The sequence below is a fragment of the Triturus cristatus genome, chromosome 12 (assembly GCF_964204655.1).
Source record: "Triturus cristatus chromosome 12, aTriCri1.1, whole genome shotgun sequence".
Taxonomy (NCBI): Eukaryota; Metazoa; Chordata; class Amphibia; order Caudata; family Salamandridae; genus Triturus; species Triturus cristatus.
In genome coordinates this window covers 636,723,970-636,740,167 of record NC_140595.1, presented here as the reverse complement: position 1 = coordinate 636,740,167, position 16,198 = coordinate 636,723,970, and the positions used below count along the sequence as shown (strand labels likewise).

The window sequence follows — 16,198 nt, the reverse complement described above, 5'->3', positions numbered from 1 at the left end:
ACCTCACATTTTGAGCATGAGTGTACGCCCGGAGGATAAGAAGTGAAGTAATGGTGAGCCTGAACGGGTAGGAGGGAGGGTCGCATGTGAATCTATGAAAGATATCAATACTGGAGATCCACAGTGTACAGGTAAGTAACTTGTTATTTCTCAAGTATGGTATCTTTCATAGATTCACATTCTTGAATCAGAACGGGGAGCAGTATCAAACGTGTTTAGGTGGTGGGTTAGACAAACCTTTCCACCATGAAACCCATACAACTTTAGATGTGAAATACTGATAAAATTATGTTTTCCCTAAGCATCAAAATTTATCAAATGCATAAAGGCGACCCATAAAATATAACATTTGTTCATTTGCAGAACTTACAATCATATATGATGACCTAGACATTTCAATAAAAGAGACTGAGAGGAAAAAGGAATATGAAACGTGTATCTTGTTATAAAAGACTTAAGCTTGCATACCTTATGAAAACAGGCGACGTAAAGCGGCTTGTCCAACTGCCACATTAGCCAGCCTTGTGCTGCGAGTCTGGGCAATAGCGTTTGTAAAAGTATGGGCATTAACCCATGTGGCTGCCCTGCAGACGTTGGGGAGTGAAACTCCCGCAAACAGGGCCAAAGAAGCTGTAACTTTTCTTGTGGAATGCGCCTTCACTTTCGTGGAAAGTGGTCTTCCTGCTTTTTCATGGTAGAATGTGACGACTGCAGCAAGCCAATGTCCAATACTGAGTTGTAGCAAGGGGGCGGCTTGGGGGGTGATTAGCTGGGATCGCGGCTCAGGCAAGAAGCAAAGTCCAGATTAGTTCATTTTAAACCCGGTTTATTAGAATCTTACACCCGTTTTTGAGTTCGCCAAAGTCTATATAGGAAAAGACGGATAATCTCTTCTTATCTGGTCGTTGTTCTCCTTGTAATCTGCTCCAATCTTCTTCTTTTTCTCTCCGTGGCAGGCAGGAGTACTCGAACAAAAGGAGAGAAGAGGGGCAAGTATCAGGCTGGTTGTTCAGATCACACTAAAGGGAAAAAGGAGTGAGGGACCACCAGTGTGCACACTAGCTGTTATGGCCGTGTGTTTGTGAAAGAAAATAAAGACAAAACTACTGGGAGGTTTAAGGAGGAGGCAGGTTACCCACCACTCAGCTTTCTCCCTCTTTCCAACCCAGACCGCAAACCGTTCCCACACCTGGGAAAGCCACGCTCCTCCGGGAGCGTGGCTGGGCGTTGTGCAGAGATGTTCGCCTCCTGGCATCGTAGACTTCCAGGGTTCTTCGGGATACTGTGGTCGTCGCAGGGATCTTCTCCTGGCGTCTCCGTCAGCTACTCCGTCGACCAACAACGTGCATCCTTGTCTTCTCTTCCAGATCTTTGACGCTCTCCCCTTGGTCCTTGGGAGTCCCGTGATAGGCCCTTGGGGAATGACAGCAGCCTCTTGGGCGGGTTTGACGTCAGAGGGATTCCCCTTAAAGGAGCCACCCTCACAAAAGGAAATATCGATGTCCCGTGTAGCAGGTGACGTGTGTGACCAATCTTATTCAGAGGGTGGTGCCCACCATTATGGGTGAGGTATATTCCCCGCGTCCCCCTCCTGGCCTTCCCGTGGGATTGCGGGTTTGCGACATGGCCCTAGAGGGCATTTGTCCTTTTCTGGGTGAGACATAGGAGACCAAGAGTTGATCAGATTTTCTGAACAATTAAGTTCTGTTCCAGAAGAACTTGAGACATCTTTTAATGTCTAGGAAATAAAGAGCTTTTTCCGCAGCTGAGGATGGATTAGGGACAAACATTGGCAAGACAATAGGCTCATTGATATCAAAAGTAGTTGGTACTCTTGAAATAAACTTTGGGTTAGTTCTCAGGTTTACTCTGTTCTCTCGAAATTAAAGATATGGTTCACGGATTGTCAGAGCCTGAATTTCACTTATTTTCCTTGCGGCGGTAATAGCCAGGAGAAAGGCCACCTTCCAGGAAAGAAAGTTTAAATCAACCTTGTTAACTGGCATGAAGGGAGGCTTGATTAATTGTGATAAGACTGTGTTGGGTTGCCATTCGTCTGAATCTGGAAATTGCTGACAGGTGAACCTTCACAGAAGCATGAGACAAGCTTGACTTTGCTAGTTGCAATAAGTAAGGAAAAACTTGTTCTGGTATTGAAGAGAAGATGCACTGGGTGGGAAGTGAACCAAAGACAAAACCTTTTCCACTTTGCAGTGTAGCATTCATTTGTAGATTACGCTCAAGCTTGTTGCAGAATCATTTTGCAATCTTCAGACAGAATTATTGACTTGAACTCAATGTTGTGAGGAGCCAGGCGGTCAAATTTAGGGATCAGAGCTGCGTATGCAGAACTTGACCCTTGTTCAATGAAAGGAGATCCTCCTCTGGCGGGAATGTGAGAGGAGAGCAGTCTGATAGGCAAATAAGCTCAGTGTACCAGTACTGTCTAGCAGAAGCTATTCGAATTAGACAGCACAGTTCTAGCTTCATCTTCCTGATGATCCTGGGGATTAGACGAAAAGGCAGGGAGGCATAAGCAAACATCACTGTCCAAGCCAGATTGAATGCATTTCCTTGGGATCCTGGTTGAGGATATCTGCTGGCAAACAGATTGCATTTCTTATTTAGCAGGGTAGCAAAAAAATCTAAGTTGGGTCTTCCCCATCACCCGAACACATTGGTCAGGGTATACCGATTTCGCTCCCACTCGTGATATTGTCTGTCTGGCTTAGGGCATCTGCCCATTCGTTGTGTTCTCCTGGGACATACTCCAGCTTTAAGGTGATGATGTTGTTGTTGTTGTATACCCATTCCTAGAATTGTTGAGCTTGAGAAGAGAGAACCTTGGGTCTCGTGCCCCCTTGCTTGGGCAGGTGGCGGTGTTGTTCATCTGAACTAACACTGAGGAATTGTGAAACCTGGGTACGAAAGTCTGAAGACCCAGAAAGACTGCTTTCAGCCCCAAGAGATTGATGGGGGAGGCGGCTTCCTGCACGGTCCACATGCCCTGGATCACCAGATCTTGCAGATGATTCCCCACCCCATGAGAAAAGCATCTGTCGTCATTACTATGTGGGGCCTGACCAGGATAAATGAGAGCCATTGGGAAATATGCTGTATGTCCACCCACCAGGACATTGCTGACTTCATCTGATTAGTTACTGAGATGGATGAAATCCTCGAAAGACCATTGAGTTTGCACCCACTACTTGCCCAGCTCTTCCTGCAGCAGACACATTAGTAAACGGAAGGTAGGTATTAACGGGATGCAGGATGACATCATCCCCAACATTGACTTGTACTTGCATACTGAAGTGTACTTTCATGTTGACAGTAATTGTGTTGTTGTCTTCAGCCGTTGGATTCTCTCTGAATTCGGAAACGCCTCAACAGTCATGTCTATGACTGCTCCTAGAAAGACTGCTGTCGTTGAATGAGTTAGAGGACTTCTCTTTGTTCAATTGGACTGGAACAGTTTTAGAGAGGTACAAGTTAAGTTTGTGCCTGAGGGAAAGGTGTATTTTAAATAACAAGAGCAACCCATACGTCCTTGTGAACTGGGTAAGTACAAAAGTACACAAAAATGTTCACAAGGAACTCATTTCAACTAAACAATGTACAGTCTGTAACTAAAGTTGTCGCTCTGAATTAATCACATTCATATAATTCAAATATGACCTTATAATGAATCACAGTATTAATCATATACATTGATATTCCTTAATAAGCCCACAAACAACCTTTTCCTTTAGGAATATACCTAACTTCAACCAAAGTAGGTATTTTTATTTTGCATTTGTCGTCTGTATCACAGACATAATATCAAAAATGTTTATACAAAAAAAAGATTCATATATTCTTTACATTTGTAGTGATATTGTGACCCCAAGTGAAGTGACCATAACCTATTTTAGTGAAATTATGTGACAAAGTGAAAAGAAACTAAGACGGTTATTGGAAAATTATACAAGGACAGGCTTAATACAATATATGATAATTCAATCAAAGCTGTCTCTTTTATATGTTGACGGCGTTTCAACCCTCTCTAGATACGGGGTCTCTTCAGGACTGTATTTCTGGGGACTGAACAGGAGAAAGAGGTATAACCATAAGATAATGAACCTTAATAATGCAATTTGATAAAAAGGAATTAGGGCTTAAGGGGCATACGGTCGTAGCTTACCAGTATAGCACATACATGTGTCCATGTAGGATCCAGTATGTTAGTTGATAGTCAGAGTGGGAAGGATATCCGGACCTGCAAACAGGGAGTAGAGTAATATAATTCTTAAACTCAATCAGAGTGGCCACCCAGGTGATATAGAAAGCTCAGACTTACTGTAATCTTTAGAGCCAGGGTGTGTCTGATAATTATAAATTGTGATTCCTTGTTACAATAAGGATTTTCCAAGGTATAGGTTCCTTATGAGATTAATCACTCAACGGCACTGACCCAACTGTAATGAATTAAACAGGGGTTAACGCATCTCCTCCATCTCTCATTATTGTAAAACACATGATTCAGGCGTATGCGTTAAGCGCTGCACTAGATCTCAGTCGCCTGTCTCACGATCAAGCTGCTTCCATATTTGATCCGGCTGGCAAAATTTTGCTATGTCAACCGGAAGTAGGAAGTGCCTATATGCACATAATCTACGTTGCTAGGAGACCACTTGGATAGCGGTATGGGCGGCCATCTTGTAGTGGTTACGGGATTTGCACCAATCTGACCTCATCTTGAATAAACAATGTACTAGCTGCAGCTACAATTGGCAAACGAATGAAAAGTTAAAATAAGATATATTTTACATATGGCTGATCCTAATATCAAGTACATCTCGTACTTGAGTTATTTTATATGATACACTAGGTGTTTTGTCAGTAATACGCAGTGTGAGCACTTGATAAAACATATGTTACAAGGGGTCTTGCCATATATACAGTATTTTTACAGTCTCAATACAGTGTGAAGCTTGACTTTACACATCATGTAATTCGAATCCTCTCATGATTTTACCTACAAGGCACACAAGTACTTTGATAATATACATAGTAGGCATTTTTAATTAAAACATAGGGCAAAACAATGTTAGAATGGGTATAATAGGGACAAAACAACTGGATCGTTATTCTTATGTTGACTTGTACTTGCATACTGAAGCGTACTTTCAGGTTGACAGTAATTTTGTTGTTGTCTTCAGCCGTTGGATTCTCTCTGAATTCGGAAACGCCTCTGCAGTCATGTCTATGACTGCTCCTAGAAAGACTGCTGTCGTTGAAGACTCTTGAGACGGAGCGAAGGCCAAAAGGAAGTACCTTGAATTGATAGTGCCACCCTATCATATTGAAGTGAAGGAATGTTCGTTGTTTTGGGGTGCATAGGAATGTGGAAATACTCATCCAGCAGATGTCATGAAATCTCCTGGATCTAATAGTTGGTAAAACTGGAATAGAAACCTTTGCTGCAGTGATCTGGCCGTACTTCAATTGCCCCCATGGAGAGAAGCGCACTGATCTGCTTCAACGAAACTAGGTGCGGGTGAGATGTTTTGTATGATGGATAATTTGGAGGCTTTTGAACAAATTCCAGGGTGTGACCGTGCTGGATTAGGTCTAACACCCATTTGTCAGAAGAGATGTTTTTCCAATGACTGAAGAAGTTGGAATGAAAATAGCTGTATTTGTGAGCTGGGACGGAGCACTGACTGTTGCCAGGGACATATCATTGTCTAAGAGAGGTATCTTGACATTTCCCTCCAGCTGGAGGGTGCCTTTGGGCTGGTTGTCGAGGATAGTTGGAACATGCAGCAGCCCTATAGGTTGTCTGACAGATAGGTGACATGAAATACCTGTTGATTATAAGGCTGATATCTGGCCTGTTGGTATAGTGGTCGTGGAATGAACTAAACACTGCACCTTCCTCCTCGTCCTCAAAAGGAAGAAAAACATTGATGTTGGAGTGAACCCAGAAAGCGGGTTGTATCAGTATCCGATTTAATGGACTGGAATGCCTTGTCCACATGCATGACAAACAGATTTTCACCACCAAATGGCATGTTCAAGATCTTAGACTGCACCTTGGGGGAGAAAGATGTAGCCTTTCGCCAGCCCTGGCGCCTTAACACTGCTGCCTCTGCCATCTGATGGAAAGCAGTGGAGGAGATATCTACTGCTGCGTTGATAATCTCCTTCCGCAAGTATCTCTCTTACCCCTTTTTATCATCAGGGAGATACTCGACAAATGGTGACTGTTTGGACCACATTTAGCTATCATATGTTCTTAAAATCGCTGGGGCATTAGAGGCTTTTATCGCAGTCACTGTTATGGACTCAAACCTTTTCACGATGTTATAGAGTCTACGGCCTTCTTTATCGGGTGGAGCCAAGCATGGAGAAGATGGATTCCTAGCCCTTCTCTGGGCTGCCTACATGATGACAGAATCAGGTCTGGGATGACTAACAAGAAAAGTGGGTGCATTCTCTGGTGCCCTATATTTTATATCAAGTTTTGGCACCACTGCTCCTACAGATGTTGGAGTCTTCATTGACTTAAGTCCCTCAAGCCAAATGTAATCCACAATTGGTATGGACCTCACTGAGCCACAACTTTGAAGCTATGCAAGAAACATTCCCTATGCTTAGTTTGAAGTGGTAGGTCAAAACGCTTCGATGTGTCCTCTAGCAAATCATGGAAAGCAAGACTATCCCTTGTTGTGATAGGTGGGGGAATAGGTCTGTCTTTATAAAGTGATGCTGCAGGACCTCTCTAAAGATGCGCAGTCAGTAGCATTCTTATGTCTCGGAGTTTGCAGAGCCGATGAATTAGAATCTGGAAATCTTTTGTAGTAATCACTGATCATCAAATGTAGATCTGTAACCAGAGACACAGGAACTGTAATCGAGGATTCTTGTAGACTGTGTTCTTCCTCTTGCTCCTCTTAGGGAACGTGATCTTCAAAAGTATCATACCTGCGAACAACCTCTCTTATTCTATCCTCGTAAGAACATTCCCCTTGCACAAGAAAGCAGTTTGACCCTGTTCCACCTCTTTGCCTTCCGTTTCCTGGCACTTCACATTCAGTTGTTAAGGACTACCAATAGGGCCAAACATACCTTCATCTCCAGAGTCCTGAAACTCTAAGAGCTTTACAGTCCTGAAACTCTAACAGCTTTGAAGAAGGTAATGGCAAGATTTGTGACCTATCCGCTTGAAGAGAAACTGGAATCCCTTTTGTGGAGATAAAAACAGTCTCTTTTGTTGTCAGTGACGGGACGGTCGACGACGGGGTCGAAGCCAATGAGGTCTTCATCGATGGGATGTTGGGTGGTGACGACGAAGGTGGCGCTATGCAGGCTGCATTCAACGGTTTTGTTAACAATGCCGTTATCGTCAAAGCCTTCGCCGATGACGAGGAAGTGGTCGTCGACGTTTTTGTTGTCGATGACGCAGTGGTAACTTGTGTCAGGGCTGACTGTATCGTCGACGCCCTCGATGACGACAAAGTCGCCATCGACGGTGTTGTCATAGTCGATGAATCCGTTGATGGACACGTTTTTAGAGTCACTGGCTCCTTGAAGGGTGTGACAGGAACGTAAGGAGGGGCAGTTGGAGATCATTTTTGAGGGAAAGCGATGTTCTAGGATGATCTTTGTCACCTTACCTCCCTGCACTTGGTTCCCTGGAATGGGATGTTGCCCTCTTTGGATCACTGGCAGATGAGGCAGTCCTCATTTTTACGCCTTTTAGAAGATATATGTCATTTTTCATCACTGTTAGAATCAGAGTCTGACTGAGCCTCCTTTCTCTGGAGCCAGAGCAATAGTCTGGCCTCCCTGTCTTTTAGAGTCGCAGAAAAAGTATGGCAGTACTTACATTCTTTAGGCTGTGTTGGGGGTACAAGCAGTATAAGCATTCTTTACAGGGATCTTCTGAATAGAGCCTAGATTTGCCACAAGATTTGCAAGGCCTAAAAAGCCTTTTTCTGGACATGTCCTAAAATTTGAGATGAAGTCTCTTACTTTGTACCTCAGGAGTAGCTGGGGGTTCAACAGTCACCAAACAGACAGCTTGACTCCCTATCACACGACATGTGGTATGAAATTGAGGTATGCTGGCTCCGCAGGGGAAGAGTACTTCTTGGTCGCTGCTCTAATTGGCTGAAGTTTGGATGCTTTAAAACAAGGTCAATTTCTATTTTTTTCAATGGGTTTTCTAAGGCCCATCTATTAGCATTGCTTTTCTATTGCTGTTACCATGGGACTCCCACCATGACGACGAGGTAGATTCAAGCATGTGAATTTATCAAAGATATAATACTGGAGAAGTGAACAACCTGCAAGACCAATGGCTACTTAACAGCCTGCCACAACCTGAAAAATGCAGATTTGCATGTGCATCATGTAGCTCTTCATAATATACAGCACTAGATGCAGGTCTGACTGGCTGAATAATGAAGGAGGAAGAGGGCATATTGACTTCCTGTAGTACACCTTGCCAAATAAGATCACAAACACTCAAAAGGTACTACAGGTGAGGTCTAGAGAGTCCCAGGCCGTTGAGTGCCAGAAGAAGTCTTAATAGGCAAAACATATGATGTTGCTCAAACTGCAACATAAAAGAATGTGAATACCGCAATGTACCATGCTTCATCACTTGGCCTGTTCCTCATCCCTGCCAACAATATTGACTTGGGATGTGTTTTTTTTTTTTAGCAGTTAGAGTCTCCTCCTGGAGCCACAAAATACTGAGTAAAATCAGTGTTTGGTGGTCAACAGCCACCTATATTAACTGAAAGAAAAAGGGCACTTTCTTCAAACCTCCATGTCATTAAGAGGATCAAAGGTACTGACTTAATGTTAAACATTACCACACAATGGACAGATGTACTTTGTCTCTTCCTGGAGGTAAGATTAAAATAAACAAGTGGAAGGGAATTCAACCCTTCACGTTCTCAGTCAACATTTTTTTGCTGACACTTAAGGCTACTGGTAGTCTGTAGCATTTATCAAATGTAAACTCTCTGTAAAAACACTGTCAAGCGACTACCTAGAAATGAGATTGTGTCATATTTAACTGTAGTGAAAATGAGTGTAAAATAAGTTTAAAAATTAAGTTTCACAAAAGTATCTGGTATTGTTTAACTATGGTTCATGTATTCTCAAAGTTCAATCAGTGGCCTATCCTAAACACAGGTATTGACCACACTGGGGACAGCAACCAAAAACAGTGAGATGTACTAAGAATAAAATTAGTTTGGAGTTTGTTTTAAACCAGCTCGGCAGAGAAAAGGGCATAGAAGAGATAAAGCAGAGCAGATGTGTATAGAGAAAAAGGGTGGAAAGTAAGTGCAGCACCAGAGAAGAAAGCAAAGCCCCACATGCAAAAATTCTATGTTTTTCTTCTGTCAGAGCTACAAGTTTCCATCCATACTACAACTATTGTTTTTTACAACTTAAGAAAATATATGCAGATTGGAAAATATTTTTTAAACAGACCAAGAAACAGATTCTTACCTTGCTGATTGAAATCCATTGTTGGCTGCTTACAATCCTGTGCTCTGTGACCACTGGACCCACAGTTATAACATGAAAGATTGCCATTTTTTTTAAGGCCTGTACTGTTAGGACTTGCCATTATTCCCTGTGGCTGGTACACTCCTGCTGTCCCAGTCAAAAAATTCTGAAAGGGGGGTACTGCAAAGTTGGACTGCCCGCTTAACACAGAGTCTGTACTGTTCAAGCTACTGTTGTAAGCAGAATGCACCATGGGAAATGTCGGGTTGCTATTGTACTGGTGAGCATTAATGTAGCCGTTGCTGCATAAAGGGCTGAAGGGCAAAAATGGGAATGAAAACATGGAAGGTGCAGAAAATTGATGCTGAAAATAATTTGCATAATTTACAGCCATCCCAGGAGTGCCACAATTACCACTACAACCACACGAACTACACACCGTACATCCTGTTTGCTGTTGCTGATGATGATGATGGTTATGAGTCGTCTGATTTGGCACTGCAACACTCACAGAAGCTCCACTACCGTTATATAAACTGTTCTCTCCAACAGAGGACAATGTGGGACTAGAACTAGGAGAAGGACAGCTTTGTGAATTTGCCACATTTGCAAAGGATGTTGCTGGATGACTGCTAGAAGCAGTAGTATTGCTGTTTGAGCAAAAACTTCCAGGAATTGGGGCCACAGGCATACTGCTTACCCCTGAAAAGGCAACTTTGGTGTTGGCTGCATACAATGTAGTCCGGGGTTTTATTACTGCTGGGGAGACACTTTGCATGTTGCTGGAGCATGATGTTTGTCTAACAGTTGAAGAATCAGAAGAAGCTGAAGAAACAAGCAATTTTACTGATGGACGTGCAACATGGAAGACTGTACTAGACGGCATGGTATTAGCAGTACTGCTTTCAACAATTTGTTGTTGACCTGGTTTATTTATTCGGTCAAGTGTGGAAGATCGAATTACTTTGGTCCGCATTGCATGGTTAACACATGTTGTCCCAGAGGCATTTTCAGGGACCCCAGAAAGAACTGGTACGGAAGATTGTGCAGGCATATCCATGATAATATTTCCTAAGCTCTTTTCAACCTTAATGCTGCTTCTCGGCCCCGGAGAAGCCTTTCCCCTTTCTTCCAACGGCAAGAATGAGTGCATAGAGGAAGAATGGAGCTTCACGTCCGTGTTTACTCTATCAGACTTGTGCACTGAATTCAATACATGAACGGGGGCAATGTGTGAGGACAAAACTTTCATCATTTGCAGCGGGTGTTGATTGGAAGAAGTTGAGCCAGTGTCATTTTGTACTGGTAGAACCTGAGCCGTGGGGCGAATGGAGTTGGAGGTGAAGTGATTCATCAGAATGATTGGCTTTTCCCTTTCAGGTCCCTCCAAGGGAACGTCTATGGGAACAGAAATCAAAAATATTAATATTTTGGTAATATTTGTACTTGTGGCTTAACAGAACTACACACACACCCACACACTTCTTTTGTTTCCTTACATCTTTCTGTCTCCTCAGTGCTGTCAAAGCTCTCTTCTCTGGCCTGAATTACTCTGGGACTTGAAGGAGAGCTGGAATATTCTGAAGAGGAACTACCCTCTCGATGCGTCTGGTGGGTCAACTGTTCTATATCCACATGTAGCTCTAGATAAAAATGGTAAACCAGATGAAACAATAGCATACGGACATGCACATTCAAGAACATGGTACATGCAACATTTTCGGAATAAAAGTTTGAGATCTGAGTAACATGTCCTGGTGGAAAATGGTGAAGGATTTGATAAAACAAGAATAAATGTTAGAGCTATATTTTCTAATACAGAGTTCAAAAGAGAATAATGTTTTAAATGGCGAATGCATGAGATATAACCATAACAAAATGACGGTCTACTGATAAGGTGGTCTCTCAATGGGTAAGCATGAAACATGCAATCAAAAGGTTTAGCATGAATGAGAAAGACATGCAGAACCAACAGCTGCATAAGTAGTCATTTTGGTGGGAAACTGACTAGGTGTCTTGACTATTCTTGTTGTACAACACATTATATGGGCTAAGGAAAAGGTAAGGAAATATGTTGCTATAGAAATTATATTGTGATACAAGCTGCACAGGTAGCTTTAGGAAGGTGGCTGCCAATGGCCACCGGATATGACAGAAATATTAGCAGGTTTTTATAGAAGCAGAGAAAGAGGCATTTTCAGGAATATATATATATTTTTTTAAAGTGCTCTGGGGTCCTGCGCATGGGCAGGCCAAATCGGTGCTTATGACTAAATGAAGATTCCATGGCTGAGGAGTGATTTCCAGGAATATAAGTAAGGCAAAGTGGTTTTCGATGAGCAGCAATTCCCAATAAAATAACACGAATTACTCAAAACGAGTGCTCAGAAGCGTTGGATACTACAGTGAGAAGTGACTGGGAGACCTTAAATTTACCCTCACACATATTTGGTGATCTTGCTCTGTAAGTAGTCAGGTACCTGCCTCCAAAAGGCAGTACTGACAAAAGACAAGATTGAATTTATCCTCTCTTGAGCTAAATCTAGTTCAATTCAGCCAGACCAGTCTCTACCTTGTGCTTTGGATTTGAGTTCAGGATTCATTACTAGCATTATGATCTAAAATAAGATAATCTATTGTCATACGTTCTTCATCATTTTGATTTCAGTCAAACACTGACTATCTAAGCCTATGTGTGTGGTGCCCAAAAACATTATTTTGTGAACCAAGGAAAAAATTCCTATGTGTAACAGAAAAACACTTCAGATTTTTAACACATACAAACACATTTATGCCAATTAAAATAAAAGTGTCTCAATAAAACATGATGTTGGAAGCAGCATTACTAATAAAGTAGCAATCCAATCATACATGTATTGCTACAGTGCAAAAGTCAAACTGCACGTTATTGCATTAGTTCAGCAAAACCAACTAACTGGGTACACTTCTGCATACTGCCTAGGCAATTGCATGTTAAAGTCACTTATCAGAAATGAACACGTGGCATCAATTTGGGCTATACAATGAAATGTTCACACTGCACAGATTTAAACTCTTATATTCAGGTGTTGCTTAAATTCTTTTGTTATTAACTTCTACACATGCTATCATTCAGAAAAACAAGTCACTTACCTTCAGTTACACCATATCTGGTAGAGACTATATCTAGCTGCTGATTCCTTACCTTTAGAATTTCCCCAGGTGTCAGACTGGACACCTCTCCAGATACTGGCTTGGTCTATCCTACCACCGTGAATACGGAGAAGGATGTCACATTTGCTATTGTGGTTAGGAGGGCAGCTGAGGTCCTCAACCGTCAGTTGCCCTCTGTGGAGGTCATGACTAATGTCTTGACGGAGGTGCTTCAACTCGTAGTCACCCCTTTGGAACCACTCTCCCATTTATTGAAGCCCTTTCAGACATCCTGCTTGGGGCCTGGTGCAAGCCCTGCACAGGGGCTCCTGTGGTCAAGACAATTGCCTGCCGCCATCGCACCGCCTTTGGAGACCCTTCTTTCCTCACCCAACACCCTACCCCAAAGACCTTGGTGGTCCAAGCATCTACTTCCTGCGTAAATCCTAGTGCATTCATTACAGGGAATCCAAAAGGACTGGACACACTGAGTAAGAATTCTTTTTTTTTCCAGCAGCCTGGCAATGCGGTCTGTGAACATCGCATGCCTTTTGGGCTGTGATTCTCATTCCTTGTGGGATTCGGTTGTGCAGGTGCTGCCTACTGTCCTGGAGGAGGCCCGGCCATACTCTCTCAACCTATGGCTAATGGGAGAGATGCAGCTATGTTCACAATTATAGGTGAGTCGGACACAACCGACATGCTAGGCAGAGCGATTTCTTTGTCGGTGGCCTTACGTCGACATGCCTGTTTGAGAAAAACTGGCTTTTCTGGGGATGTCCTTACTTTGCTTATTGACATGCCCTTTGATAGCTCCCATCTCTTCGGAGACAAGAGGGACTCTGCACTGGAGCACTTCAAGGACAGGTCCTTGGGCCTTTCCATGGCACCTCGTCAGCCTCAGACCTGCTTTGGCGGCCATGGAAGGGGCTTCCAGCTACATCTCTTTCCATCCCGCCACCATGGCCCACAAGCTTCACAGCCTCTGCGTGACAGAGCGCAATACCCTGAGACCCCCTTGGGTCGGATAGCGAGAGTTTGGTCCAGTATACCCCCTGCCCCCACCCCTACTCAGCAGCCACAGCCTTCAAGCCTCTTTAGTTTGCCGTCTGAACATTATGAGAACCCAGTGGAGGTCAATAACATCTGACCACTGGGTTCTCCAGATGGTCTGATGGGGATACTCCCTCCAATTCACGACTACCCCACCACCCATGTCACTCACTTACAACAGGCTGACGGAGGACCATCTGTCTTTGCTCTGCCAGGAAGTAGACCCCACGATCACGCAAGGTTATGAAAAATCTCTTAATTGATGTGAACTTGGTAGACCTTTGGAGGGCTAAGAAGGGAGATGCCCAGGGATTTACTTTCTGTAGTAAAAAATATCATCATTTTTCTAGAATAGATTATGTCCTAGCCAATAGGGAAATTTTAGATAACCTTTGCGACATTTCTGTTTTACCTAGCCATTTATCTGATCATGCCCCTCTTATGTTTTCGTATTCCAAGACGGCAGCAGTCCACAAATGAGATGGACACTGAATAGATCAATGTTGTCGGATCCTGGAATTGTTCAGACTATTAGATCCTTATCTTTGGAATTTTTTACATATAATCTAGGCTCCACGTCGATAGACTATGTTTGGGATGCTTATAAAGCTAGTTTGAGAGGTATGTTGCATGGTCTAATAAGCTCTAAGAATCGAGCTAAGGCCTTGGAATTACATTCTATCAAGAGTAGGATAACTGAACTAGAAACGGAAAGGGGTAATCTTATTCAGTAGAATTTAGGAAAATTGACACACAAACAATCTGGAGGAGGCCAGGCAGGAGCTTAGGAGCATGTTGGGTCAGAAATCTAGGACACAATGGCTAGCGAAGAACATGGAAAATTTCGAATATGGGGAAAGAGCAGGGGCCTTACTTGCTTGGAAGGCCAGGATTGATCGGCCGAAAAACAACATTAATGAACTTATTATTGATAGTAGTGGAGAAAAATCTAGTAAGGCTGAAGATTTGCAAAAATGTCTTCTTTCTCTCTTTTCAGATCTGTATAGGAAGAACCTGGATGCTTCCCAGGATACAATAGCTTCCTGGTTAAGGGACAAATCGCTACTTGTTTTATCCAAATTTAGCCGAGACGCCCTTGACGCACCCATAACCATCGAAGAGATTAGGGATCAAATAAAGATTTCTAAAAATAATAAAGCTGCTGGTTTGGATGCTCTTCCGAACGAAGTATATAAACTTCTTCTGGATGAATTGTCCCCGGTATTTCAGACCTTATTTAATTCAGTTTATAGCCTAACAGGAGCAGCACCCAGGTCCTGGAAGGAAGCTACAATCGTCCTAATTTTGAAGCCAGGGAAAGACCCTCTTTAGGCCGTGTCCTACTGCCCGATCTCCCTGCTGAATGCCGATTATAAGATCTTTATGGGCATTCTGGCAGGGAGAATGGCGAAATTGGTTCCGAGTTTGATTAATATTGATCAGAAAGGTTTTATGGTCGGGAGATACATTCAGGAGCAGTCTCAACTCTTGATAGGGAACATCGACTTGGCCAAGGTGAGGGCGGATCCTTTAGCAGTAGTGGCCTTGGACGCTGCTAAGGCCTTTGTTCGGGTCTGTTGGAGGTATCACTGAGGGGGTCCTCGAGGGTATGGCCCCTGTTTTTGTACAGATCCTAAGGAATTGTTACCAGGGTGCTTCCGCGAAGATCCTGCTGAATAGCACCCTGACTCCCAGCTTTGACATCCAGAGGGGGACCAGACAGGGGTGTCCCTTGTCCCTTCTCTTATTTAATAATTACATCGAGACCCTGGCACAAACTATTAGGCTAGATGATTCAATCAGCCCTTTTAAATCACAAAACTATCAGTGTAAAATAGCATTGTATGCCGACGATGTTGTAATTTACACTAGCGATCCAGAGGCATCTATCCCACGGCTTGAAAATTTGTTGGAGGAGTTTGGCTCAATCTCAGGGTACCTAGCAAACTCGGCAAAAACTGAAGTTATGTGCTGGAATATCAATTACAGGGGAAGCCCCATTAGTAATGAGTTTAAGTATCTGGGCATAAAAATTGTTAAGGACCTGAATAAAATACACTTGATTAATCTGCTGAAAATCGAAAAGGAAATGGATTACCTCTTCGCCAGATGGAGGAATATCCCCTTGATGATCTATGGGAGGGTCAACCTGGTGAAGATGAGTATTCTACCTAAGCTGACGTATCTATTTAATGCAGTTCCCTTAACCTTCCCCAATAAGAGCATTAGTAAGGTCCAGGGGAAAATTGGGAGTTTCATTTGGGGACATAAAAGTGCCAGGATGTCCTGGAAAAAACGGAGAAGAAAAATCATAAAAGGTGGGTTGGCTCTTCCGGACATCAGGTGGTATTTAACGGCCTTTCAATTTAAGGGTATTAGGATGTTGCTTACATTATCAGACGTGGGGCAGGCTTTTGGGTGAGATGGCAATGGGCGAGAGAGGAAGTGGAGGAGGTGGGTTTCTATAGAGGTTTGGGGCCCCAAGATTCTTTAAACGTGT

The 16,198-nt window shown here is 43.1% G+C and overlaps 1 protein-coding gene across 1 annotated transcript in view; it reads right to left on the bottom strand.

Annotated features, from left to right (window-relative positions):
- ZCCHC14 (zinc finger CCHC-type containing 14) overlaps positions 1-16,198 on the bottom strand; it is a 680,296-nt gene that overhangs the window by 72,434 nt on the left and 591,664 nt on the right. The window contains exons 11-12 of the mRNA XM_085639437.1: positions 11,013-11,156; positions 9,514-10,911 (exon numbers count right to left, since the gene is read on the bottom strand). Of these exons, the coding sequence (XP_085495563.1) occupies positions 9,514-10,911; positions 11,013-11,156 (1,542 nt within the window). The remainder of the gene's footprint in view (positions 1-9,513; positions 10,912-11,012; positions 11,157-16,198) is intronic.